The following is a 26,628-nucleotide window of genomic DNA, read 5'->3' as shown; positions in this document are numbered from 1 at the left end:
TTTTCTCCTGTGCTATTGATCAGATTTATCTGTTTTATTTTGTGCTAAATTCTTTCTCCCATCTTCCCCAACCTCATTCTATCTGTCCCTTTCCTAAACGGGATGGTTCAGTGAGACTTTGTGTGGATTGTGGGAAGGCTGTTACAAAGGCAGACTGAAACCCAATTCTATCGTTAGAAGATTGTATTGATTGGATTGGCAGTGCCTCATTCCTTTCTAAGCCTGGTTTATCGAAGGGGTACTGAAGTGTCATGGGCTAAAGAAATTCTCAGTTTTGGGTTCTGCCAATGTGCAGTGATGTTGTTTGGATGAAAGAATGCCCAGCTCCAATCCCACTGACTGCCCTGTCTCTCTCAGGTTGATTTTAACCTGGTGGCTGGGCGTTGTGTGAAAATAGTGGCTCTGCCCGTCATGGGGCCCAGCAGATTTTCACTCTCAGGCCTGCAGAGTGTCGGCACCCAGCTAGGGTCAGTGGGCATGACAGCAGGAGGTGGTGAGTGGGGCAGAAGGAACGGGCTGGAGGGAGGGGAATCGAGAATGTGTGAGGAAGGGAATCAAAAGAGTGAGTTAAAGGGAGGAAGTGAAATGTTGGGATGGGGTAAGGAGCTGTGGTTCTGGGAAGAATAAGCTGGATGGGGGAAGAAGATGGGGAGGGGAGAGGAGAAAGCCCTTGGATGGGGAAGAGAATCCTGGGCAGGGAGGGGACAGTGATGATCTGAGCTTGGGGAGAGAAGGATGGGGAGAATAGAAGTTGGGAGGTTCGGGGGTGGCGGGGATGTAGTTTGCACTATTGTCTGCACCAGCTGGAAATACATCAATTAACATCTTAACCAGTCTGGTCTCATCTCCTCCTCCTGCTGTTCGTTCGCTCCTTCAGTCGATCTTATTGCAAGTTCTGACAGGTTACACCTAGTGAGTCCCCAGTTAAATAACAGTCACTTCCTCATAATCTCATTGGAGCCCTGTCTCTTAGTAAGGAGCCAATGCTGTCTAGCAGCTACCCCTCTCGTCTACACTCAGGAACCGGTTACAAGCAGAACCTGGGAGAAAGCACCGGCTGCTCCTGGATACACTCGGGCAGAGGTTGAAGTGTCTGACATTGTGGTTTTAAATTGACCATTTCTTTCTGTACCTCACCACCACTGTATCTGTCTCCCATTTTGTCTCAGTCCCTGCCTCAGCACTGTATTACTGTGTTGGAACAATGTTTGAGTGACTAATGCTGCAGCAAGTGGTGAACTGACCGATGACGGAGATTAGAACAGATACTGAGTTCCAGGATGGTAACAGGGTGGAATTCTGATGTAATGAATTGCGAGTGTGGTGTGAGATTAGATGACCCTGTCATTTACAGTGCGTTAAGAAAATGAATGTTTTGTTATTTTTTATATAAACTTCAGAGAGGATGACTGATTTGTCTCTGAAGCCCTGACGTCTTCTGTAAAACACAAAGTGGGAATCAGACATTACAAGATAGTGGGTTAAGTATTCCATTCAGATTAGCTTTCCTGTGTCAGGCACAGAGTGTTTGGGCTGGAGCCGAGGGCACCAGTCGGTCGGACTCTGCATCGCCAGCCATGCTGGTTGGAACTGAGAGGACAAGTTGGCCTGTGCTTCAGCACCTCAGTGGGTAAATACCCTTCTTGTTCTCTCCCTGTCACCCTGTCTCCCTCTCCCATTTGTGTGTAACTGATCACCATGCTTATGATAAAGGTGTTATATCAATGCAAGTTCAGGGCGAATGAATGTACACTGAATGAATTTACCTGTTTGTGGTTATATGCTGAAGAGGAGCTCAGTGTGTGTTGGTCACACACTGGGTTTACCCAGAAGGTTAGCAAGGTGTCAGAAAGCACAAGGTGAGAGCTGGCAACACTGTTGAAGACTCTGCCTAAATACAGCCTGGGTGTAACCGGAGGGATACAGAGTGGTTTAGTTACAAGCTTTTCGGATGCACACATCTGTTCCTAAAGCTCCAGATGTGAAGGAGGTATAGGGGAGAGCTGTGTGATCGAAATGAGTGGTGTAAGTAAAGTGACGCTGACAGTGAAAGGCAGTGAAATCAGATCTGAGAATGATCCAACATTCCAATAACTGAGTGTGTGAACTGATATTTACATTAAACAGAGCCAACAGTTGAAATGGTGACTGGCAGCTCCAGCAAGCCAACTCTTCCAGCATATTGTTTGTACCAGGACAGATTGGAGATAGAAATGAGCAGGGAGTGGCTGTTCGTTGTATATGAATTGAAGGGGTGATAATAGCCGATAGTGAGCTGCAATGGTCTCACAGTTCCACACACCAGCACATGCAGCATTCCCCGTAGGAACCACTGCACAGAGAGCCGAAAGGAAGCCTGGACTCTCGGAGCTCTCCAAACCAAATGTGACACTTCAGTCAGTGCCCCAGGTGAGGATCGGTAAACTGAGCATTGTTCCTGTCTGGGATCCGTCTGTGCCATAGGACAGAGTATTGCAGCAAATGCTTCGTCTGGATCGGAGAAATGCCTGTGATAACAGGGTTTTCTTTTTCATTTCCAGGTCCAGTTCGTCAGACACCACATTTAAATCGAGTGAGAGTTTTGGTGTGAGGCAGCCAGCTCGGAACAAGATCAAGCGACACAACAGAGGCCTGGCCACGGTGTTCAGGGGTCGAAGCTTCAAGGATGAGAAGTCTGGGCTTGAAGATGGAGCTGACCCAGCCACCGATGACCCGACAGAGCTCTCCACCCAGGTCACAGCCCCTGGCATACTCAAGATCTTTGGGGATGAGATCTGTGCAGGTGCCAACTACAAGAGTGTGCTGGCAACACCTTGTTCCAGTGCCCAGGAGCTGCTCAAGGAGGCTCTGGAAAGGTTGGCACATGTTGATCCTCTCAATACTCACCTTTCAGCAAAACCCAGAGGAGAGAGAATCAGCCTGAGCAGGAGAGCAGTGACTGAACAGAAAGTTTCATTCCTAATCCCAACCCCCCCCCACCCACTGCCCTCTCTCCCTCCTCCCTCTCCCATTGACTTGTAAGTCTTTAGCTTCTGTCGTGCTTTTCAAACACAAGATGTGACTGAACCATTGAGCTGCTTTTGCAGTGTAGTCATGGGTGAAATGTCGGGAACATGGCAGCTGATTAGGCACAGCATGATCCCACAGTTAACAACATGATAGTGACTGGCTTTTGTGTTTCTTTGAGCAATGTTGGTCCAGGCACAAACGTTGCCTCAGGAACAGCAGCTTAGAACCCTAGACAATCCTCCAGAGCTCTCTCAAACACAAGTGCAAAGCTCTGGTCTTTGCTGTTTTAATCCTTTAGCGGGACCTTGCACTGACATCACTGTCCTCGCTGCGGCTGCACTGTTTCAGTGCAATTACCGGGAGCTGGAGAAGGAGAGTCCCAGCTTCTGAGTACATCCTTCTGGATTCAACATTGAGTTCATACTGTGTCCAACCAGAACCTCTGCCCCGTTTTGATTTTCATGTCTCTGGTTTCAGACAGCAGCTGTTCCCCCACCGACCATTCCCACCTGCTTGAGAGGTAACTTTTGTTTCTTGTCCCATTCCCAGGTTGACTCTGGCCCAGGTTCTCTTTTAACACTGAATCGTTCCCTTCCTACAGCCAGTCACAGAGCTTCCCATTGCTTTATTTGGCAGATCCCTTGATTTTCCTCCTTTAAACTAATTACATTATACACTTTTTCTAGTCCTATTCAAAATTCACTACAGAAATGTTAGCTTTCTATCGCCTTCAACAGATGCACCAGGCCTGCGGAGATAGATAGGTAGAAACGTACAGCACAGAACACTCCTTTTGGCCATGATATTGTGCCAAAAATTAATCCTAATGTAAAATAAAACAAAGTAACCTCCGCACCCCTCAACCCTCTGCTGTCCCTGTGCATGTCCAGCAGTCACTTAAATGTGTCTAGTTGTCCTGTTTCAGTGCCTGTTACTGCCTCCACATTCTGTGACCCATCCAGTACCCTCTCTCTGCACCCCCCCTCTCTCAGGCAGCATTCTCTCTCTCTCTGCACTCCCTCTCTCAGGCAGCACCCTCTCTCTCTCTGCACCCTCTCTCAGGCAGCACCCTCTCTCTGTGCGTCCCCTCTCTCAGGTAGCACCCTCTCTCTGTGCGTCCCTCTCTCAGGCAGCACACTCTCTCTCTCTCTCTCTGCACCCATTCTCTCAAGCAGCGCACTCTCTCTGCACCCCCTCTCCCAGGCAGCACCCTCTCTCTCTCTCTCTCTGCACCCCTCTCTCAGGCAGCACCCTCTCTCTCTCTCTCTCTCTGCACCCCCTCTGTCAGGCACCTCCGTCTCTCTGCACCTCCTCTCTCTCAGGCAGCACCCTCTCTCTCTCTCTCTCTGCATCCCCTCTGTCTGGCACCTCTGTCTCTCTGCATCTCCTCTCTCTCAGGCAGCACCCTCTCTCTCTCTCTCTGCACCCCCTCTGTCAGGCACCTCCGTCTCTCTGCACCCCATCTCTCAGGCAGCACTCTCTCTCACTCTCCAACCTCTCTCTCAAGCAGCACCATTTTTCTGCACCCCCTCTCTCAGGCAGCACCCTCTCTCTCTGCATCTGCTCTCTCAGGCAGCACCCCCTCTCTCAGGCAGCACCCTCTCTCTCTGCATCTGCTCTCTCAGGCAGCACCCTCTCTCTCTGCACCCCCTCTCTCAGGCAGCACCCCCTCTCTCAGGCAGCACCCCCTCTCTCAGGCAGCACCATCTCTCTCTGCACCCTCTCTCTCAGGCAGCACCATCCCTCCACCTTCTGTGTCTCAGGCAGCAGTATCATCAGCAGTACTAACAAGCAACAATTGCTCAGCAATAAGCTGCTCAGTGACGCCCAGTTTAGGTTCCCCCAGGGCCACTCAGCTCCTGACCTTGTTACAGCCTTGGTTCAAACATGGACAAAAGAGCTGCATTGCAGAGGGGAGGGGAGAGAGAGAGAGACAGCCCTTGACACCAAGGCTGCATTCAACCGAGTGTGGCATCAAGGAGCTCTAGCAAGACTGCAATCAGTCGGGTCCTGATGAAGGGCTTTTGCCTGAAACTTCGATTCTCCTGCTTCTCTGATGCTGTTGGACCTGCTGTGCTTTTCCAGCACCACATTCTTGACTGGTACTAATGGGTATCAGGGGGCGAACTCTCCACTGGTTGGAGTCACACCTGACACATAGGAAGCTGGTTGTGGTTGTTGGAGGTCAGTCATCTCAGCTCCAGGACATTTCTGCAGGAATTCCTCAGGATAGTGTCCGAGGCCCAACCATCTTCAGCTGCTTCATCAATGACCTTCCCTCTGTCATAAGGTCGGAATTAGGGATGTTCACTGATGATTGCACAATGTTCAGCACCGTTCACAACTCCTCAAATAATGAAGCAGTCCATGTTCAAATGTAACAAGATCTGGACAACATTCAGGTTTGGGCTGACAATTGGCAAGTAACATTCACACCACACAAATGCCAGGCTATGACATCTCCAAGAAGAGACAATCTAATCGTTGTCCCATGACATTCAACGGTGTTACCATCACTGAATCTACCACTATCAACATCCTCGGGGTTACCAGTGACCAGAAACTCAACTGGACTCACTACATAAACCCAATGACTACAAGAGCAGGTCAAAGGTCACCTCCTGACTCCCCAGAGTCTGTCCACCATATCCAAGGCACAGCTCAGGAGTGGGATGGAATACTCCCCAATTGCCTGGATGGGGGCAACTCCAACAACACTTAAGAAGGTTGACACCATGGGCGTGCAGAGAGAGTGGGTGCAGAACACTGTCGCCCACTTGATTGGCACCACATCCACAAACATTCCCCCACTGACGCCCAGTAGCAACAGTGTGTACTGTTCAAGGTGCCCTGCAGAAATTCACCAAAGATCCTCAGACAGCACTTTCCAAACCCACAACTACTTCCACCTTGCATAAGGGCAGCAGATACAAGGCAACACCATCACCTGCAAGTTTTCCTCCAAGCCATTCCCCCCATAACTTCAAAATATATCACTGTTCCTGCAGTGTTGCTGGGTAAAAATCTTGGAATTCCCTTTCCAACGGCATCATGGGTCTGCCTATAGCATATGGACTGTAGCAGTTCAAGAAGGAACCTCTCAAGGGCAACTAGGGATGGGCAGTAAATGCAGGCCCAGCAGTGATGCCCACACCCCACAAGTGAATAAAGACCAATACTGACCAGGTGCTGGCCCTCATTGCCTCAGTATGTTTTCTGAGTCTGAGCATCCAAACATTTTCTGGATCTGAAATAGGCTCATTTAGTGGTAACAGTACAGAATGTATCCAAAACCTAGGAATGTGAGATAAATGGAATCAAAAACATTGCAAACTTCCTGTCAAAACCCGACCTGGATTATGATAGTAAATTGGAGGATGCTGAAACAGTACCCGGATTGCCTGGTTAAAAAAAAACCTAAACTCAGTCCCCAAGAGGTCCTGCTGAGGACAGAGTTGTTTCAGAGGTACACCGACAGGACTGTGTAGAGGGAGCTTTCCTCTGTATCTTACCCCATGTTGTACCTGTCTGGGTGTGTTTGATGGGAACAGCGTCGAATGATCATTTTAATTGGTCAGATGGCTTATGTTTGATATTTCTCCAGATATTCCCTGGACAAGAACTCCAGCAGTGACTATGTCCTTTGTGATGTGATTGGACGGTCGGATGAGGAGCACAATTGGCATACTGAGTGTTTTCGGGTTGTGAGTGACAGTGAGAAGCCCCTTATTCTTCAGTCACTCTGGAAACCAAAGGAGGGATTTGCTCGGAGGTTTGAAATGCGCAGAAAGGTTGACGTGGAAGAAATTGCAGCAAAAGAGAAAGACACAGTGACAGCAGGTAACAAGCAGCTGAAAATAATGCCAGGTGGGGAGAGAGTGAGTGACAGAGAGAGAAAGGGAGTGTGATAGAAAGAGAGAGTATGGGAGAGAAAGAGAGTGAGTGAGTGATGGAGAGAGTGAGTGTGAGGAACACCGAGAGACAGCATGTGAGTGAGAGAGAGAGATGGGAAGAGTGATGGAGAGAGGGCATATCCTGTGTCATTGAAAAATAAACCCCTCGCGCTGTGATACACTCCCCGCGGTGTGTCACGCTGTGATACATTCCCCCGCGGTGCGTCACGCTGTGATACATTCCCCCACGGTGTGTCACGCTGTGATACATTCCCCCGCGGTGTGTCACGCTGTGATACATTCCCCCGCGGTGCGTCACGCTGTGATACATTCCCCCGCGGTGCGTCACGCTGTGATACACTCCCCGCGGTGCGTCACGCTGTGATACATTCCCCCGCGGTGCGTCACGCTGTGATACATTCCCCCCGCGGTGCGTCACGCTGTGATACACTCCCCGCGGTGCGTCACGCTGTGATACATCCCCCGCGGTGTGTCACGCTGTGATACATTCCCCCCGCGGTGCGTCACGCTGTGATACATTCCCCCCGCGGTGTGTCACGCTGTGATACATTCCCCCCGCGGTGCGTCACGCTGTGATACACTCCCCGCGGTGCGTCACGCTGTGATACATCCCCCGCGGTGTGTCACGCTGTGATACATTCCCCCCGCGGTGCGTCACGCTGTGATACATCCCCCGCGGTGTGTCACGCTGTGATACATTCCCCCCGCGGTGCGTCACGCTGTGATACATTCCCCGCGGTGTGTCACGCTGTGATACATCCCCCGCGGTGCGTCACGCTGTGATACATTCCCCCGCGGTGCGTCACGCTGTGATACATCCCCCGCGGTGTGTCACGCTGTGATACATTCCCCGCGGTGTGTCACGCTGTGATACATTCCCCCCGCGGTGCGTCACGCTGTGATACATCCCCCGCGGTGTGTCACGCTGTGATACATTCCCCCCGCGGTGCGTCACGCTGTGATACATTCCCCGCGGTGTGTCACGCTGTGATACATTCCCCCCGCGGTGCGTCACGCTGTGATACATCCCCCGCGGTGTGTCACGCTGTGATACATTCCCCCCGCGGTGCGTCACGCTGTGATACATTCCCCGCGGTGTGTCACGCTGTGATACATTCCCCCGCGGTGCGTCACGCTGTGATACATTCCCCGCGGTGTGTCACGCTGTGATACATTCCCCGCGGTGCGTCACGCTGTGATACATTCCCCGCGGTGTGTCACGCTGTGATACATTCCCCCGCGGTGTGTCACGCTGTGATACATTCCCCCGCGGTGTGTCACGCTGTGATACATTCCCCCGCGGTGTGTCACGCTGTGATACATTCCCCCGCGGTGTGTCACGCTGTGATACATTCCCCCACGGTGCGTCACGCTGTGATACATTCCCCCACGGTGCGTCACGCTGTGATACATTCCCCCATGGTGTGTCACGCTGTGATACATTCCCCGCGGTGTGTCACGCTGTGATACATTCCCCCACGGTGCGTCACGCTGTGATACATTCCCCGCGGTGTGTCACGCTGTGATACATTCCCCCGCGGTGCGTCACGCTGTGATACATTCCCCGCGGTGTGTCACGCTGTGATACATTCCCCGCGGTGCGTCACGCTGTGATACATTCCCCGCGGTGCGTCACGCTGTGATACACTCCCCGCGGTGCGTCACGCTGTGATACATTCCCCGCGGTGTGTCACGCTGTGATACATTCCCCGCGGTGTGTCACGCTGTGATACATTCCCCGCGGTGTGTCACGCTGTGATACATTCCCCGTGGTGTGTCACGCTGTGATACATTCCCCGCGGTGTGTCACGCTGTGATACACTCCCCGCGGTGTGTCACGCTGTGATACACTCCCCGCGGTGTGTCACGCTGTGATACACTCCCCGCGGTGTGTCACGCTGTGATACATTCCCCGCGGTGCGTCACGCTGTGATACATTCCCCGCGGTGTGTCACGCTGTGATACATTCCCCCACGGTGTGTCACGCTGTGATACATTCCCCCGCGGTGTGTCACGCTGTGATACATTCCCCCGCGGTGTGTCACGCTGTGATACATTCCCCCACAGTGTGTCACGCTGTGATACATTCCCCGCGGTGTGTCACGCTGTGATACATTCCCCGCGGTGTGTCACACTGTGATACATTCCCCCGTGGTGCGTCACCCTGTGATACACTCCCCGCGGTGTGTCACGCTGTGATACATTCCCCGCGGTGTGTCACGCTGTGATACATTCCCTATGGTGTGTCACACTGTGATACATTCCCCCGTGGTGCGTCACGCTGTGATACATTCCCCGCGGTGCGTCACGCTGTGATATATTCCCCGCGGTGCGTCACGCTGTGATGCATTCCCCCGCGGTGCGTCACGCTGTGATACATTCCCCCACGGTGTGTCACGCTGTGATACATTCCCCCGCGGTGTGTCACGCTGTGATACATTCCCCCACGGTGTGTCACGCTGTGATACATTCCCCGCGGTGTGTCACGCTGTGATACATTCCCCATGGTGTGTCACGCTGTGATACATTCCCCCGCGGTGTGTCACGCTGTGATACATTCCCCCGCGGTGCGTCACGCTGTGATGCATTCCCCCGCGGTGTGTCACGCTGTGATACATTCCCCCACGGTGCGTCACGCTGTGATACATTCCCTGCGGTGCGTCACGCTGTGATACATTCCCCGCGGTGTGTCACGCTGTGATACATTCCCCGCGGTGTGTCACGCTGTGATACATTCCCCCGCGGTGTGTCACGCTGTGATACACTCCCCGCGGTGTGTCACGCTGTGATACATTCCCCCGCGGTGTGTCACGCTGTGATACATTCCCCATGGTGTGTCACGCTGTGATACATTCCCCCGCGGTGCGTCACGCTGTGATACCTCTGAGTTTCCACCTGTTGTTGCCCTGGCAGGTATTAATGCCCAGGCTCGCCGACTCCAAATGAGCCGAGCCCGGGCCTCGTCGGCTCTGACAGATGAGGAGATTGAAAGCAGCTTTGCACTTTGGCGAAGTGCCAGTGAGGTGAATCTATCAGGAAAGAGCAGGGAATCAAGACGGAGAAACAGGAATCCTTGGATGGAAGCTACAGAGACTGAGGTGGACACGGAACAGCTGTGTCTCAATCTCGAGAAGGAAGAGACTGAAAGCAGTGACGACACCTCCACCCAATATTCCATCCACCCACCGTTTGAGTTCCCCTACTTTCTCCTGCTGCAGGGCTACAGTTCCAGGAAGGTAAGAACACATTGACCCACACCAACTAATCATTTTATTTGAAGGGTTTCTGCCTCCAACGCCAATCATTTATTCACAAGAGAAGACAGTCAAGAAATACAAGAAATGAGTTATTCCGTGTATCCCTCAATCCCACTTCCTACTGCTGTGAGAATTCCACATTTCTCTCTCCAGAAGTCCATCCTGTTTTTCCTCTGGTTCCTAGTCTATTCCTTTCTTGTCATTCCTCAGGAATGAAATATTCCCTGTGGCATCCCTTCTTGCTCCTCAATGTTGATGTTTCTCTAGGATTTGTGATCAGGACCAAGATTATAGATCCATTCTGAGGGCCATTCTCCCTCAGGATGCTAAAACCTGTGATAACAAACTAGCCTCCTGGAGTGAAAATGACTGCAGTCTGATTATTCCTGATACAGAGAGCAACACCTCCATTAACAAAATCCTGCTGTTCTTATCACAGCTTCAGGATGTCCCGCTGCCAAAGGCCAGCAGCAAACCTTTGAAATGTAATGGAGGAACTGCAGCAGCTAATTTGTGCACAGCTCAATCCCACAGGCACTACCAGGATAATGAGCAATTTGTTTTGTGATGTTAATTGATGAGTGAGTGAATATGAATACTGCAGCACTCCCTCAGATTGCTTTTCTCCATTAGTTGGAATTGTTAGTAACCAGAGGGCAGAGATTTAACATAGAATAGGAGTAAAACTAGAGAGCTGAAGGGACGTTTACTCACCCAGAGGATGGTGGGCATCTGGAACTATGTGCTTGAAACAGAAACCGCATAATATTTAAGCAGTATTTAGCCAACAATTTGTAATGCTATACCATCCAATGTGTTGGGCCAAGAACTCAAAGATGGGGCTAGAGTACTCAAATGCACCCTCAGCATTGAGCCTCTGACAGTGTGGCACTTCCTCAGCACTGACCCTCCGACAGTGTGGCACTCTCTCAGCATTGACCCTCCGACAGTGCGGCACTCTCTCAGCACTGACCCTCCGACAGTGCGGCACTCCCTCAGCACTGACCCTCCGACAGTGTGGCACTCTCTCAGTACTGACCCTCCGACAGTGCGGCACTCCCTCAGCACTGACCCTCTGATAGTGTGGCACTCCCTCAGCAATGACCCTCTGACAGTGCGGCACTCCCTCAGTACTGATCCTCTGACAGTGCAGCACTCCCTCAGTACTGACCCTCTGACAGTGAGGCACTCTCTCAGTGCAGCATTGGTAACACACAAACAATAATCCCTTGGTTAGGAACCAGTCAAACAATGTTATGAAGCAGTGTTCCTTTTGTTCAGAACCTATTAGCTTAATGCTGTTTGACTCAGAAACATTACCGGTGGATGCAATGTGCTGCAATCAACATGATCTTTAAAATTGCAGCCGCCTCTTTACATAGTCTCCTTTCTTAAAAGCAGCATCTTTCATCCTTTCTAAGCCAAGGGTCAAAAATGAAAGGAATTACAACTTGAAGTATTTTTAAGGGACATAAGTATCTTCACATGGAGAAGCAAAAATTAATTAAGGATGTTGACAGGGCTTTGTCAGGAGAGATCATGGCTGACAGGTCTGAGTGAGTTTGTCAAGGAGATGTCTCGGTGTGTGGGTGGCAGTGTGCAGTGGATGCCATTTACCTGGACTTCAATGAAGCTTTTAACAAAGTCTCACATGGAAGGCTGGTCAAGGCAGTATGAGCCCATTGGTTCCAGGGCAGTTTGGCAAATTATATCAAAAATTATCAGAGCCCGACAGTGATGGTCAAAGGTTGTGAATAGAAGCCTGTTTCCCAGTGCTGTACCACAGCTGCTTGTTGTGTATATTAATCATGTACATGAATATCAAGGGTTTGATAGCTAAGTTTGCAGATGACATGTACGTTGGTGATGTTATCTCAAACAGCAGGATGATATGTACGGGTTGGTCAGAGGGCAAACTGTGACAAGTGGGATTTGATGTTGAAAAGTCCGAGCATCGAGTACAGGAGTTGGGCGGTCATGTTGTGGCTGTACAGGACATTGGTTAGCCCACATTAAGAATACTGCATTCATTTCTGGTCTCCCTGCAAAAGGAAGGATGTTGTGAAACGTGAAAGAGTGCAGAAAGGATTGACAAAGATGTTGCTGGGACTGGAGGGTTTGAGCTATAGAGAGAGGCTGAACAGGCTGAGGGTTTTTCCCTGGAGCATTAGAGGCGGAGGGGTGACCTTATAGAGGTTTATGAAATCATGAAGGGCATAAATCGGATAAATAGACAATGTCTGTCCTGCATACAGTTCCGGTCACCACATTACCAAAAGGATGTGGATGTTTTGGAGAGGGTGCAGAGGAGCTTCACCAGGATGTTGCCTGGTATGGAGTGTGCGAGCTACGAAGAGAGGTTGAGTAGATTAAGATTATTTTCATTCGAAAGATGGAGGTTGAGGGGGGACCTGATTGAGATCTGCAAAATCATGAGAAATATGGACAGGGTGGATAGCAAGAAGCTTTTTCCCAGAGTGTGGGACTCAATTACTCGGGGTCATGAGTTCAGGGTGAGAGGGGTAAAGTATGAGGGAGATATGTGTGGAAAGTTCTTTATGCAGAGGGTGGTTGGTGCCTCGAATGCGTTGCCAGGTGATAGGAGCGGGCATGATAGTGTCATTGAGGATGTATCTAGACGGATACATGAATGGGCAGGGAGCAGAGGGATACAGATCCTTAGGGAATAGGCGACAGGTTTAGATCGAGGATCTGGATCAGTGCAGGCTTGGAGGGCCGAAGGGCCTGTTCCTGTGCTGTAATGTTCTTTGTTCTTTGTCTGTTCCCCGGGGTGGGGGAATCCAAAGCGAGAGGGCATAGGTTTAAGGAAATCGATTTAGAAAGGACCTTTCTAAAAGGGTAACCTTTTCACACAGAGGGTGGTATGTGTATGGAGCAAGCTGCCAGAGGAAGTGGTGGCGGCTGGTACAATTACAACATTTAAAATGTAATCTGAATGATTGTCCTCATGATTTTAGAAATCTCTATAAGGTTTCCAGTGCTCCAGGGATTAAAAATCCTGGCCTATTCAGTCTCTTCCTAAAACTCAAAATCTTCAATCCTGACAACATCCTTGTATACCTTTTCTGCTCCCTCTCAAGTTTAACAACATCCTTCCTATAGAGGGGCAACCAGAATTGTACATACTTTTTAAAAAGTGGCCTCACCAATGTCCTGTACAGCTGTAAAATATTGTCCTAACTCCTATACTCAATGATCTGACTTTTAAAGATGAAATGCCACAGTGTGCCCATTTGAGCAGCTGCTCTGTATATTGTCCGATCGTCGAAGGCTTTCTTTGCTGTTCACTACGTCATCAACTTGCCTGATAGGAAGGGTTTATAAGGATATGGGTCAAATATTGGCAGACGGGACTAGGCTGGATTGGGATGTCTGGTCAGCATGGACTAGTTGGCCCAAAGGGTGTGTTTCCATGCTGTATAACACTGACTATATAAGTATGGGGTGCATTTTGTGAGGACGAATAAGGCAAGGGAGCACGCAACCAATGGTAGGACTCCAGGAAGGCAGCAGGACAAGGGGATAAGGTGGCAAAAGACACATGAGGGATACGTGCCTTCAGTCAAGGCTTTGAATACAAAAGGAGGGTATGATGGAGCAGCATTAGTTAGACCACAGCTGGGGGGTACTGTGTGCAGTTCTTGTCACCACACTGTCGAAAAGATGCGATTCATCTCGAGAGGGAGCAGAAGAGATTCACTGAGATGGCACCTGGCCTGGAGTGAGTCAGCTCTGAAGAGACACGAAATAGGCTGGAGTTGTTATCCTTAACGTGGAGAAGGCTGGGCTGTATAACATTCCAGATTCGTAGACAGGGTTTTCACTTTGTAGCAGGGTCAGTAACAAGGGAACACGGTTTTAAAGGAAGAAGCAGGGGGTGTTGAAGGGAATTGAGGATAGAAGTTTCACCTGAGGGTTGTGACTATCTGGTAGACACAGGAACCATCCTTCCTGATCTTTAGCCTTCTTTCCTGTCTCCTTGTTTGTCTGCCCTCTCTTACGAGCTTGTCTTTAATTCCAGGATTTTGTTATTTATGTGCTGAATGGAAGCAGTCATGTGTTTGGCCGCTACTTGGATGAGCCGAAAGGTGAGGAGGAGCGGCAGAAGGTGGACATCCAGTTGTCAGCCCCAGATATCTGCTTGCAACATTGCCGGGTGCGGCGTCACGAGGCGAGCTCCAACAGAGAGAGTGCTGATGGCCCTGAGCTGGTGACACTGATCAAACCGGGCAAAGGAGCAGTGGTCACTCACAACGGTCTCCGGCTCTGCACAGAGAGCCAGCTGCAGCCAGGTGACCTCCTGGGCATGGGGGCCCACTACCTCTTCATGTACAAAGACCCGACCCTCCGCAAACTTGCTGTCAGCCAAAGCCCTGCGTGGTCCCTGTCGCCAGTGCTGAGCCTAAGCCCAGGTGGGGAGCTGATGTGTAAGATGTGTGGCTGCATCGTTCAGGAGAATCAACAACAGGCCATAACTCCTTCAGCAGAGAAACCTGGTCCCAGGCTGAAAGACTCGAAGGGCAGAGACTATGTCTTCACGTACAATCTCTCGCAGGAAGATGCACTTCTGAACTGGATTATCAACAGCCCAGCCAAAGACAGTGTGCACTCCAAACTGAGGCCAGCCTTCCTGCTCTGCCAGTGTATCCAGCACTCAGCCAGCTCCTTCAGGCCCACGCACTTCCGCAGATTGCTGCTCAGGATAGCAAGCCAGATCCAAACAGTCATGTGGGTCAGTATCGGGGGTTAATATTCTGTTCAGATTCTAAAAGATAGCCCAAACTTCACAGTAGAATTCTCTGATATACCCCACACCCCTCACTGTAACACTATGATATACCCCACACCCCTCACTGTAACACTCTGATATACTCCACACCCCTCACTGTAACACTATGATATACCCAACACACCCCTCACTGTAACACTCTGATATACCCCTCACCCCTCACTGTAACACTCTGATAAACCCCTCACCCCTCACTGTAACACTCTGATATACCCAACACATCCCTCACTGTAACACACTGATATACCCCACACCCCTCACTATAATGCTCAGAAATTACCCCACACCCCTCACTGTAACACTCTGATATACCCCACACCCCTCACTATAACGCTCTGATATACTCCACACCCCTCCCTGTGACACTCTGATATACCCCACACCCCTCACTGTAACACTCTGATATATCCCACACCCCTCACTATAACACTCTGATATACCCAACACACCCCTCACTGTAACACTCTGATATACCCCACACCTCTCACTGTAACACTGTGATATACCCCACACCCCCCACTATGACACACTGATATACCCAACACCCCTCACTGTAACACAGCGATTTATCCTACACCTCTCACTGTAACACACTGATATACCCCACAACTCTCACTATAACACTCTGATATACCCAACACACCCCTCACTGTAACACACTGATATACCCCACACCCCTCACTGTAACACAGCAATTTACCCCACACCTCTCACTGTAACACTCTGATATACCCTACACCTCTCACTGTAACACACTGATATATCCCACACCCCTCACTGTAACACTCTGATATACCCTACACCTCTCACTGTAACACTCTGATATACCCCACAACTCTCACTATAACACTCTGATATACCCTACACCACTCACTGTAACACACTGATGTACCCCACACCCCTCACTATAATACACTGATATACCCCACACCCCTCACTGTAACACTCTGATATACCCTACACCTCTCACTGTAACACACTGATGTATCCCACACCCCTCACTGTAACACTCTGATATACCCTACACCTCTCACTGTAACACACTGATATACCCTACACCTCTCACTGTAACACACTGATATACCCCACAACTCTCACTATAACACTCTGATATACCCAACACACCCCTCACTGTAACACACTGATATACCCCACACCCCTCACTGTAACACAGCAATTTACCCCACACCTCTCACTGTAACACTCTGATATACCCTACACCTCTCACTGTAACACACTGATATATCCCACACCCCTCACTGTAACACTCTGATATACCCTACACCTCTCACTGTAACACTCTGATATACCCCACACCCCTCACTGTAACACTCTGATATACCCTACACCTCTCACTGTAACACTCTGATATACCCCACAACTCTCACTATAACACTCTGATATACCCTACACCACTCACTGTAACACACTGATGTACCCCACACCCCTCACTATAATACACTGATATACCCCACACCCCTCACTGTAACACTCTGATATACCCTACACCTCTCACTGTAACACACTGATGTATCCCACACCCCTCACTGTAACACTCTGATATACCCTACACCTCTCACTGTAACACACTGATATACCCTACACCTCTCACTGTAACACACTGATATACCCCACAACTCTCACTATAACACTCTGATATACCCTACACCACTCACTGTAACACACTGATGTACCCGAAACCCCTCACTGTAACACACTGATATACCCCACACCCCTCACTGTAACACTCTGATATACCCCACACCTCTCACTGTAACACACTGATATACCCAACACCCCTCACTATAACACACTGATGTACCCCACACCCCTCACTGTAACACTCTGATATACCCAACACCCCTCACTATAACACACTGATGTACCCCACACCCCTCACTGTAACACACTGATATACCCCACACCCCTCACTGTAACACACTGATATACCCTACACCTCTCACTATAACACACTGATGTACCCCACACCCCTCACTGTAACACTCTGATATACCCCACACTCCTCATTGTGGACAATGGGTTGATGTACCTCCTCAGAGCGTTGACCATTTAAATTGTTTCTGAGAGTTCTGGCAGAGACCACCTTCTCATTAACTGTTCTTTCCTTATTTAGGAGAAATCGAAAGAGCTCGCAGCAACTCAGAGAGAAAAGTAAGTTCACAGCTGAACCCCATCAGTCTTCAAGATCCGCAGTGGAACGTGTTAGCTCGGGGCAGAAATTAATCTTTCTCAGCACTGACCCTCCGACAGTGCGGCACTCCCTCAGCGCTAACCCTCCAACAGTGCGGCACTCCCTCAGCACCGACCCTCCGACAGTGCGGCACTCCCTCAGCACCGACCCTCCGACAGTGCGGCACTCCCTCAGCACCGACCCTCCGACAGTGCGGCACTCCCTCAGCACCGACCCTCCGATAGTGTAGCACTCCCTCAGCACCGACCCTCCGACAATGCGGCACTCCCTCAGCACTGACCCTCTGACAGTGCGGCACTCCCTCAGCACCGACCCTCCGACAGTGCGGCACTCCCTCAGCACCGACCCTCCGACAATGCGGCACTCCCTCAGCACTGACCCTCTGACAGTGCGGCACTCCCTCAGCACTGACCCTCTGACAGTGCGGCACTCCCTCAGCACTGATCCTCCGACAATGCGGCACTCCCCCAGCACTGACCCTCCGACAGTGCGGCACTCCCTCAGCACTGACCCTCCGACAGTGCGGCACTCCCTCAGCACCGACCCTCCGACAGTGCAGCACCCCCTCAGCACTGACCCTCCAACAGTGCAACACTCCCTCAGTACTGACCCTCTGACAATGCAGCACTCCCTCAGCACTGACCCTCTGACAGTTCAGCACTCCCTCAGTACTGACCCTCCTACAGTGCAGCACTCCCTCAGCACTGACCCTCCGACAGTGCGGCACTCCCTCTGCATTGACCCTCCGACAGTGCGGCACTCCCTCAGTACTGACCCTCCGGCAGTGCAGCACTCCCTCAGCGCTGCTCCTCCGACAATGCAGCACTCCCTCTGCACTGACCCTCTGAAAATGTAGCACTCCCTCAGCACTGACCCTTCCACAGTGCGACACTCCCTCAGCACTGACCCTGCGACAGTGCGGCACTCCCTCAGTACTGACCCTCTGACAGTGCAGCATTCCCTCGATACTGACCCTCTGACAGTGTGGCACTCCCTCAGCACTGACCCTCTGACAGTGGGGCACTCCCTCAGCACTGACCCTCTGACAATTCGGTGTTCCCTCACCACTGACTCTCCGACAATGCGGCACTCCCTCAGCACTGACCCTGTGACAGTGCAGCGCTCCCTCAGCACTGACCCTGTGACAGTGCGGCACTCCCTCAACACTGACCCTCTGACAGTGCAGCACTCCCTCAGCACTGACCCTCCGACAGTGCGGCACTCCCTCAGCACTGACCCTCTGATGGTGGGGCACTCCCTCAGCACTGACCCTACGACAGTGCGGCTCACTCTCCTGTATTAAACTCTTTAATGTCCACTTCTTTGGCAAAGTTTTTAGTCACCTGTGATCATTTGCCGCGCGGTGATTTGCTCTGTCTTTGTGTACTCTAGTGAGACACCTAGACGTTTTGAGAAGTGAACTGTGCTGTGTAAAGTGTAAATTTCCGTTTGGCCTTGTTCTACAATATTGTGTTTCTTGTTTTACAACTGTCATTACACTTTCACAGTTCTTCATTAACTAAAAAGTACTTTGGCATTTCCTGCTGTGCTGAAAGGTGCTATTAAAATGCAGGATCTGCAGGGGCTTGAGAAGCGTGTACCTAAAGGTGAAAAGCATTCTTCAGTTCATTCCCAGGATGTAGACGTCACTGGCTGGGCCCAGCATTTATTGTCCCAGTCCTAGTTGCCCCCTTGAGAAGATGGGGGTGAGCTGCCTCCTTAAACCACTTGCTGTAGGTAGACCCACAATGCCCTTGGGGGGGATTCCAGGATTTTGACCCAGAAACGCTGAAGCAACAGCGATTTATTTCCAAGTCAGGATGGTGAGGGTGGCTGGAAGGGGAACATATAGGGGGTGGTGTTCCCATGGGTCTGCTGCCTTTGCCCTTATAAGATCATGAGGTATAGGAACTGAATTGGGCCATTCAGCCCATCGAATCTGCTCCCCTGTTCGATCATACCTGATGTGTTTCTCAACCCCATTCTCCTGCCTTATCCCGATTACTTTTGATTCCCTTATTCATCAGGAACTTAACTATCTCTTGTTGTAAATACACTCATTGACCTGGCCCCCACAGCCCTCCTGGCAATGAGTTCCATAGATTCACCATCCTCTGGCTGACGAAATCTTTCTTCATCTCAGTTTCAAAGGGTTGACCCATCACCCTGAGGCTGTGCCCTCAGATCCTAGTCTCTCCTACTAGTGGAAACATCTTCTCCATGTCAACTCTATCAAGGTCTGTCAGTATTCTGTAACTTTCAATCATCCAAATAAACTCCACTGAGTACCGACCCAGAGTCCTCAACGACTCCTCATATGACAAACTCTTCATCCCCGGGATCATTCTTGTAAACGTCCCCTGTACCCCCTGCAAGAGACTGATCATGGATGTGGGATCTTGGGCTTGGAAAGATCTTTCTGCATCTCATTTCTCATTAATTGAGAGAATATTTCCAGTTAGTAGAGTGTGGGTATTATGGTGTGGGCCAGCATTTATTGCTCGACCATGGTTTCCCTGACAAGTGGTGTTAAGGTGCTTTCTTGATGTGCTGCTGTTTGCTGTAGGTAGCATCCCCCACCCCCAACCTTCCCGACCACCACCACCACCAGTGCCGCAAGGGCAGGAATTCCAAGATTTTGGAGGATGGTGAGAAAGAACAGAACAGGTTTCCTGGAACATGCGTGGTAGTCCCAGTTTCCAGTGAATGTTGAGACTGGAGAGATTGGGATTATTCTCCTTGAAGCAGTGTGTGTTGTGGGACATCCGATAGTTACTGAACGTGATGATAACTTTGGGTTGAGGAATTAAGGTGAAACTGTTTCCAATGGCAGAACCGTGGATCCAGATTAAAGAGAATCCGGGGGAAAAAAAGGCCATGACTCAAGGGAAATGAAATGACCCAGCAGGATGTGATCTGGAACACATTGTCTGAAAGGGCAGTGGAAACCGATTCAAAGATGATAAAACAAATGAATTAAGTTCTCGATCAGGGAAAAGATGCAGTGTCATGGGCAAAGAGCAGTTGTATGGAACCACTTGGGATGAATTGTGTAGCTCTCCCAAAGAGCGAGCACAGGCATGGTTGGTCGAATGGTCTCTTTATGCTGTATCATGGCACAATTTGAATGGACTTTCCCACTTCTTGCCCCAATCTGCATGTTGGCGTCGTGGCCTTGTTTTGCCTCTGGCTTGTCTGTTGTGACTGACCTCAATCAATTGATGTTTCCCATGACAGTGAGACCGGGGACAGTGAGGAAGTCCTTCCGACCCGAATGCCAGACCTGATTCCAGGACTGCAGCCTCTCATATACTGGATGTCCAATTCCATCGAACTGCTGCACTTCATTCAACAGGAGGTTCCCAAACTCTTAACATGGGATCAGCTCACAGAGCAGTATGGTGAGTGAGTACGTGTTGGTCCTGTCACACACCTCAGTGGTTGTGTACCCACATGGGTGTACTGGCTCGTGGTTATCTACGCACATGGTAATGTTCACTCGCCATTCCGTACACACCCACAGTTACATGCACACATGCTCATGTACATGCACAGTTATGTGTACATGCATGGTTATGTACACAAGGTTAGCTTAAAGTTCATGGTGGCTCAGTGGTTAGCACTGCTGCCTCCCAGCACCAGAGAGCCAGATTCAATTCCCGCCTCAGGCGACTCTCTGTGTGGAGTTTGCACATTCTCCCCGTGTCTGCGGGGGTTTGCTCCGGTTGCTCCGGTTTCCCCTCTCAGTCCAAAGGTGCGCAGGTCAGATGAATTTGCTTTGCTAAATAGTCCATAGTGTTCAGGCATATGTAGGATAGGTGCATTAGGCAGGGGTAAATGAGTCTTTGGAAGGCTGTTTCCATGCTGTAGGGATTCTATAATTCAATGTACGTACACGGTTATTTACACACACACACACACACACACACACACACACACACACACACACACACACAGTGTTGTCTGCACGTAGGGCTGTGGGCACACACAGTTTTGTGTATTGAGTGACTGTGAGTAATGATGCTGGGTGTAGTGAGAAGATGGTAAGTGCCATTGCTGCCCTGTGTTAGCATTTGACCAAAGGAAATTGGCCAAACATTTACCCGATGCATCCAAATATGACCCCTTCTCGTTTTCTTCCTTTCCCGAACACTTCATCCAATTGTCCTCTACTCCCTCCCTATTTCCTTTCTTTAATCTGTCAGGTTTCTAGCAAGGACAGTATTTGTTGCCTGTCTCTAATTGACCCTTGAACAGAATAGTTTGTTAGACCATTTCAGAGGATTGTTGAAAGTCGACCATGTTGCTGGGGGTCTGGAGTCACGTGTGAGCCAGACCAGGTAAAGGCAGTGGATTTCCTTCCCTCGTGGAGAATTGTTGAGAGCTCTGTGGTTACTGTCTCTGAGATTAGCTTTCACTTCCCAATGTAGTAATTGAATTTAAATACCATCAGCTGTGTCATGGGATATGAACTGGTTATGTCGAGTGTTAGCCTGGATTACTCATCCAACAATATCTCCATGACACCATGGTCTCCCAGCTGCCTGCCTCCTGATCTACCTCCCCCTGCCTTTTTCCTTCTCCCCTTTTACACATGCACTCTCTCTCTCTCTCTCTTTCTGTCTCTGTCTTCCCCCATGCCCCACCCTTCCCTGTTTTCTCTCAAAACAGAATGAAGCTCTACCATCAATTGAATGAATCAGTCACTGGGCTGCTCAGACATCCCTGGAGGGAAACAGGTTGTGGGCAGGGAGAATCATTGAGTGGGCATGGGCTCGGGGTCAGGCAGCAAGGCAAGCTATTGTGTGTGACCATATTACCTCAGGGTGACGAGAGACTTTGAGAGTTTTAATTGGAATGCTTCAATGGGCTGATTCTTGGATTAGTCACAGTGTTCAAAGTGAATTGGGTGCACTGTAAATCCTCACACCACTCAGAACTCCAATCCATCTGAAACCTTCTCAAAGGAATCTTCAAACAGGAGGTGTTTAAATCAGCAGCTCTCCAGGGATCTGGGCAGCTCAGAGAGTTAGAGGACAGCTGAGTATTTCCCCATCCCATGAAGCCAGTCGGATTGGTCAGCAGGAGGGAGGGAGACAATCCTGTCACAGTGCAGTCTCTTTCCAGTGTTACACTCAGTTTTTAGAAGTGACATTATCAGGATAGGGCTTCACTTGCGTATACAAAGGAGTGATCTGATTCCAAGGTATATTTCACACAAACAGGCCATTCGGCCCAACCAGTACATGTTAGTGTTCAGTGCCTCCTTCCATCTTTCCCCATTGAAATCGATCACATTTACTCTCCTGGGCACCCTCTGCTGTCTCTCACTCATGGCGATGGGTCAGTAAGACCACCACTGAGCTAACAATCCAGGGCATCAATGACTCCCCTTCGAGTGCCAGAATACCTGGGTATTACCGGCTCTCCTTGAGAGGTTGGAGGAATGGGGCACACATTATCACGTGGCTCTCCAAAACACCTCAGGGGGACTTCACAATGAGAGTTGCTGAAACCTCCCTGTGTTCATGATCTGCTAAGTGAGGATTAATTCATTAAACAGTTGATGTGCCACAGGGTCATTTAGTGACCACAGCAAAGGAAACGTTTCCTCATCTCCCTGTCATGTTTAATGGGTACTCTCTTTCTCAGGAATGTTCAATACACACACATGCTCGTGCACACACACAAACATATACACGCATGCTCACGCTCATGCACACACATATACATACACGCACACACTCACTCACTTAAATCCCACATACTTAAATCATATACACAACATAAACTCATGTAAAATACATACAAAGCACAATACAAATCATGCAGATAGACATTTACATGATCAATTTGATTTGACTTTCCATCTGAGCACGTGATTAGAAGGTTGCCTGCATTGCTATGAAAATGTTTGCTATTTATACTTTGATCCCTAATCTCTTGTTGGTTCTATTTCCATAGATTGTTATAAGGACCAGCTCTCATCCACGAAGGCAGCGAGTGAAGAGGCCATGACAGTACTGGAGGAGGTCATCATGTTCACCTTTCAGCAGTCAGTCTATTACCTCACCAAGGTGAGTGGTCCCTCTACCAGGCCCATCCCTCCTGGGGCAATGACCCACCGGCTTGGGGGGGGGGGGGGAATGGGTTCACAGTGGTACTGTCACTGGGCAGAGGCCCAGGCTCATGTTTTGGGGACATGAGTTCAAATCCCACTGTAGGCAACCAGTGGAATTTAAATTCACTGAATAACTCTGGAATTGAAAACTACTCTCAGTGATGGTGAGCATGAAACTGGCATGGTTGTTAAAAACCCACCTGGTTCACTAATGCACTGCAGCGATGGAGGCCTGCTCTCCCTACTTGGTCTGGTCGAAATGTGACTCTAGACCTTTTACCTCGCCTCTGAAATGGTCTGAGCCACTCAGTCAAGGGCAGTTATTGATAGGCAACAAATGCTGGCCTTGCCAGCCACATTGATGGAGTTCAGTGTAGCTAAGTGTGAAGTGATTCACTTTGGTAGGAGTAACAAGAAGATGGATTACTGGGCTAATGGTAGGCTACTTGGTAGTGTGGATGAGCAGAGGGATCTTGGTGTCCATGTACACAGATCTCTGAAAGTTGCCACCCAGGTAAATAGTGCTGTGAAGAAGGCATATGGTGTACTGGGCTTTATTGGTAGAGGAATTGAGTTCCGGAGTCCTGAGGTCATGTTGCAGTTGTATAAGACTCTGGTGCGGCCTCATCTGGAGTATTGTGTGCAGTTTTGGTCGCCATACTATAGGAAGGATGTGGAGGCATTGGAACGGGTGCAGAGGAGGTTTACCAGGATGTTGCCTAGCATGGTAGGAAGATCGTATGAGGAAAGGCTGAGGCACTTGGGGCTGTTCTCATTGGAGAAAAGAAGGTTTAGGGGAGATTTGATTAGATTACTTACAGTGTGGAAACAGGCCCTTTGGCCCAACAAGTCCACACCAACCCGCCGAAGCGCAACCCACCCATACCCCTAACCTAACACTATGGGCAATTTAGCATGGCCAATTCACCTGACCCGCACATCTTTGGACTGTGGGAGGAAACCGGAGCACCCGGAGGAAACCCACGCAGACAAGGGGAGAACGTGCAAACTCCACACAGTCAGTCGCCTGAGGCAGGAATCGAACCCAGGTCCCTGGCGCTGTGAGGCAGCAGTGCTAACCACTGTGCCACCGTGCCGCCCTAAATTTGATAGAGGTGTACAAGATGATTAGGGGTTTAGATAGGGTTGACAGTGAGAACCTTTTTCCGCTAATGGAGTCAGCTGTTACTAGGGGACACAGCTTTAAATTAAGGGGTGGTAGGTATAGGACAGATGTTAGGGGTAGATTCTTTACTCAGCGGGTTGTGAGTTCATGGAATGCCCTGCCAGTAGCAGTGGTGGCCTCTCCCTCTTTATGGTCATTTAAACGGGCATTGGATAAGCATATGGAGGTTAGTGGGCTAGTGTAGGTTAGGTAGGCTTCGGTCGGCGCAACATCGAGGGCCGAAGGGCCTGTACTGCGCTGTATTTTTCTATGTTCTATGTTCTATCACTGTCCTATGAAAGGATAAATTAAAAGAATGTCTTTGATATGGTGTGCCAGGAGGGACACCTGTTGCAACAGTGTTCACACACAGAAACAAGACCTCTTTTCATGTGAAGTGGGCAGCTTTCTGTTTGAGGCATTCACAATGACATCAGGTTCAGACAAGGTTCACTGTGCCATGGTGAGTAGGTCACTCTCCTCTCAGTGACAAGTTGTGGGTTCAAGGTCCTTCCAGAGACAAGAGCACAGAGCTCTGGGCAGACAGGGGGGCTGCTGTCCCTTCAGAAGTGTCATCTTCGCTTGAGACATGAAAGTTAGGGCCAGTGTGCAGTCTCAGATGGAAGTGAAAGATGCCATGGCCACCAAGAGCAAAGGAATTATTTCAGTGTCCGCGCTCTTTTCGTGATGATATCACATCTACGTTGATGTTGGGAGTGCCAAAGACAAACTAGGGAACATCATCTTTCAATTAAAGCTTTGCTCAAGTGTTTGTATGTGTTAGTGAATATGCAAGTGTGAATGAGACCACGTGCATACGTGATTGTGTAAGTGCAGGTATTTCTGTGGTGGGGTAGTGTGTGTAAGAATAAGAAGTTCAGGTCTCCCTGCCGATGCCACTAGCTCCAGTCATCTCTGAGCAGGAGCCGTGCATTAACTACAGAAGAATGTGGGGGATGCAGTCGTTGGGAGATCACAGGAACAAGAGGCTTACAACAGACACAGTTACACCAGCCTGGAGACTGGCACAGAGAACACGGCCAGTGCTTTTCAGTGAACTGAGGGCAATGGATGTTTCTGTCCCAACATGATAAACACAGAGAGAGAGATCCTATTGACAGAAGAATGCTTTCATTAGCTTACTGCTTATTCTCAGCAGCAGCTGAGAAAGAGATCAACTGGCACCAAACATTTCTTCCCTTCTTCACACTGACACTCATTGGGATACAGTCCCACACACACACTGACTCTCACTGGGGTACACTCCCACACACACTGACTCTCACTGGGGTACACTCCCACACACACTGACTCTCACTGGGGTACACTCCCACACACGCTGACTCTCACTGGGGTACAGTCCCACACACACGGACCCTCACTGGGGTACAGTCCCACACACACGGACCCTCACTGGGGTACAGTCCCACACACACGGACCCTCACTGGGGTACAGTCCCACACACACTGACTCTCACTGGGGTACACTCCCACACACGCTGACTCTCACTGGGGTACAGTCCCACACACACTGACCCTCACTGGGTACACTCCCACACACGCTGACTCTCACTGGGGTACAGCCCCACACACACTGACCCTCACTGGGGTACAGCCCCACACACACTGACTCTCACTGGGGTACAGTCCCACACACGCTAACTCTCACTGGGGTACAGTCCCACACACACTGACCCTCACTGGGGTACAGTCCCACACACACTGACTCTCACTGCGGTACTGTCCTACACACACTGACTCTCACTGGGGTACAGTTCCACATACACTGACACTCACTGGGGTACAGTCCCGCACACACTGACACTCACTGGGGTACAGTCCCACACATACTGACTCTTGGCTGGGCACGGGGTCCCACACACATACTGACTCTAACTCCTGGAATAGGAGTTTCAGACATGAGCTACTGACTGAAGTGATGATGTATTTGTTGCTTCTGGTTTTAAGTGGATTTTCAGTTTAGTTGTGTTGAGATTCACAAACAGGGATCCAGTGCAGGTCTGGTATTACCAGAAAGTCTGGATTCTGAGTGGTGAAATGTGTTTGACAGCTCAGGAAACCAGTCTGTAGCTGAAACGCCAATACCTGACACAACGGAATCCCCCAGAGCTGGATTGAT

At 50.0% G+C, this 26,628-nt stretch overlaps 1 protein-coding gene across 3 annotated transcripts in view; it reads left to right on the top strand.

Moving 5' to 3' along the window:
• Positions 1-26,628, top strand: part of radil2a (Ras association and DIL domains 2a) — a 108,628-nt gene that overhangs the window by 13,959 nt on the left and 68,041 nt on the right. For all 3 annotated transcript variants that reach the window (XM_060844658.1, XM_060844659.1, XM_060844660.1), the window contains exons 2-8: positions 2,541-2,855; positions 6,614-6,849; positions 9,837-10,159; positions 14,223-14,933; positions 17,125-17,162; positions 20,440-20,603; positions 23,167-23,279. In XM_060844658.1, coding sequence (XP_060700641.1) covers positions 2,541-2,855; positions 6,614-6,849; positions 9,837-10,159; positions 14,223-14,933; positions 17,125-17,162; positions 20,440-20,603; positions 23,167-23,279 — 1,900 coding nt within the window. The remainder of the gene's footprint in view (positions 1-2,540; positions 2,856-6,613; positions 6,850-9,836; positions 10,160-14,222; positions 14,934-17,124; positions 17,163-20,439; positions 20,604-23,166; positions 23,280-26,628) is intronic.

The sequence above is a fragment of the Hemiscyllium ocellatum genome, chromosome 25 (genome assembly GCF_020745735.1).
Source record: "Hemiscyllium ocellatum isolate sHemOce1 chromosome 25, sHemOce1.pat.X.cur, whole genome shotgun sequence".
NCBI lineage: Eukaryota > Metazoa > Chordata > Chondrichthyes > Orectolobiformes > Hemiscylliidae > Hemiscyllium > Hemiscyllium ocellatum.
The sequence above is the reverse complement of the archived record's forward strand: the minus strand, read 5'-3'. Positions and strand labels throughout refer to the sequence as shown.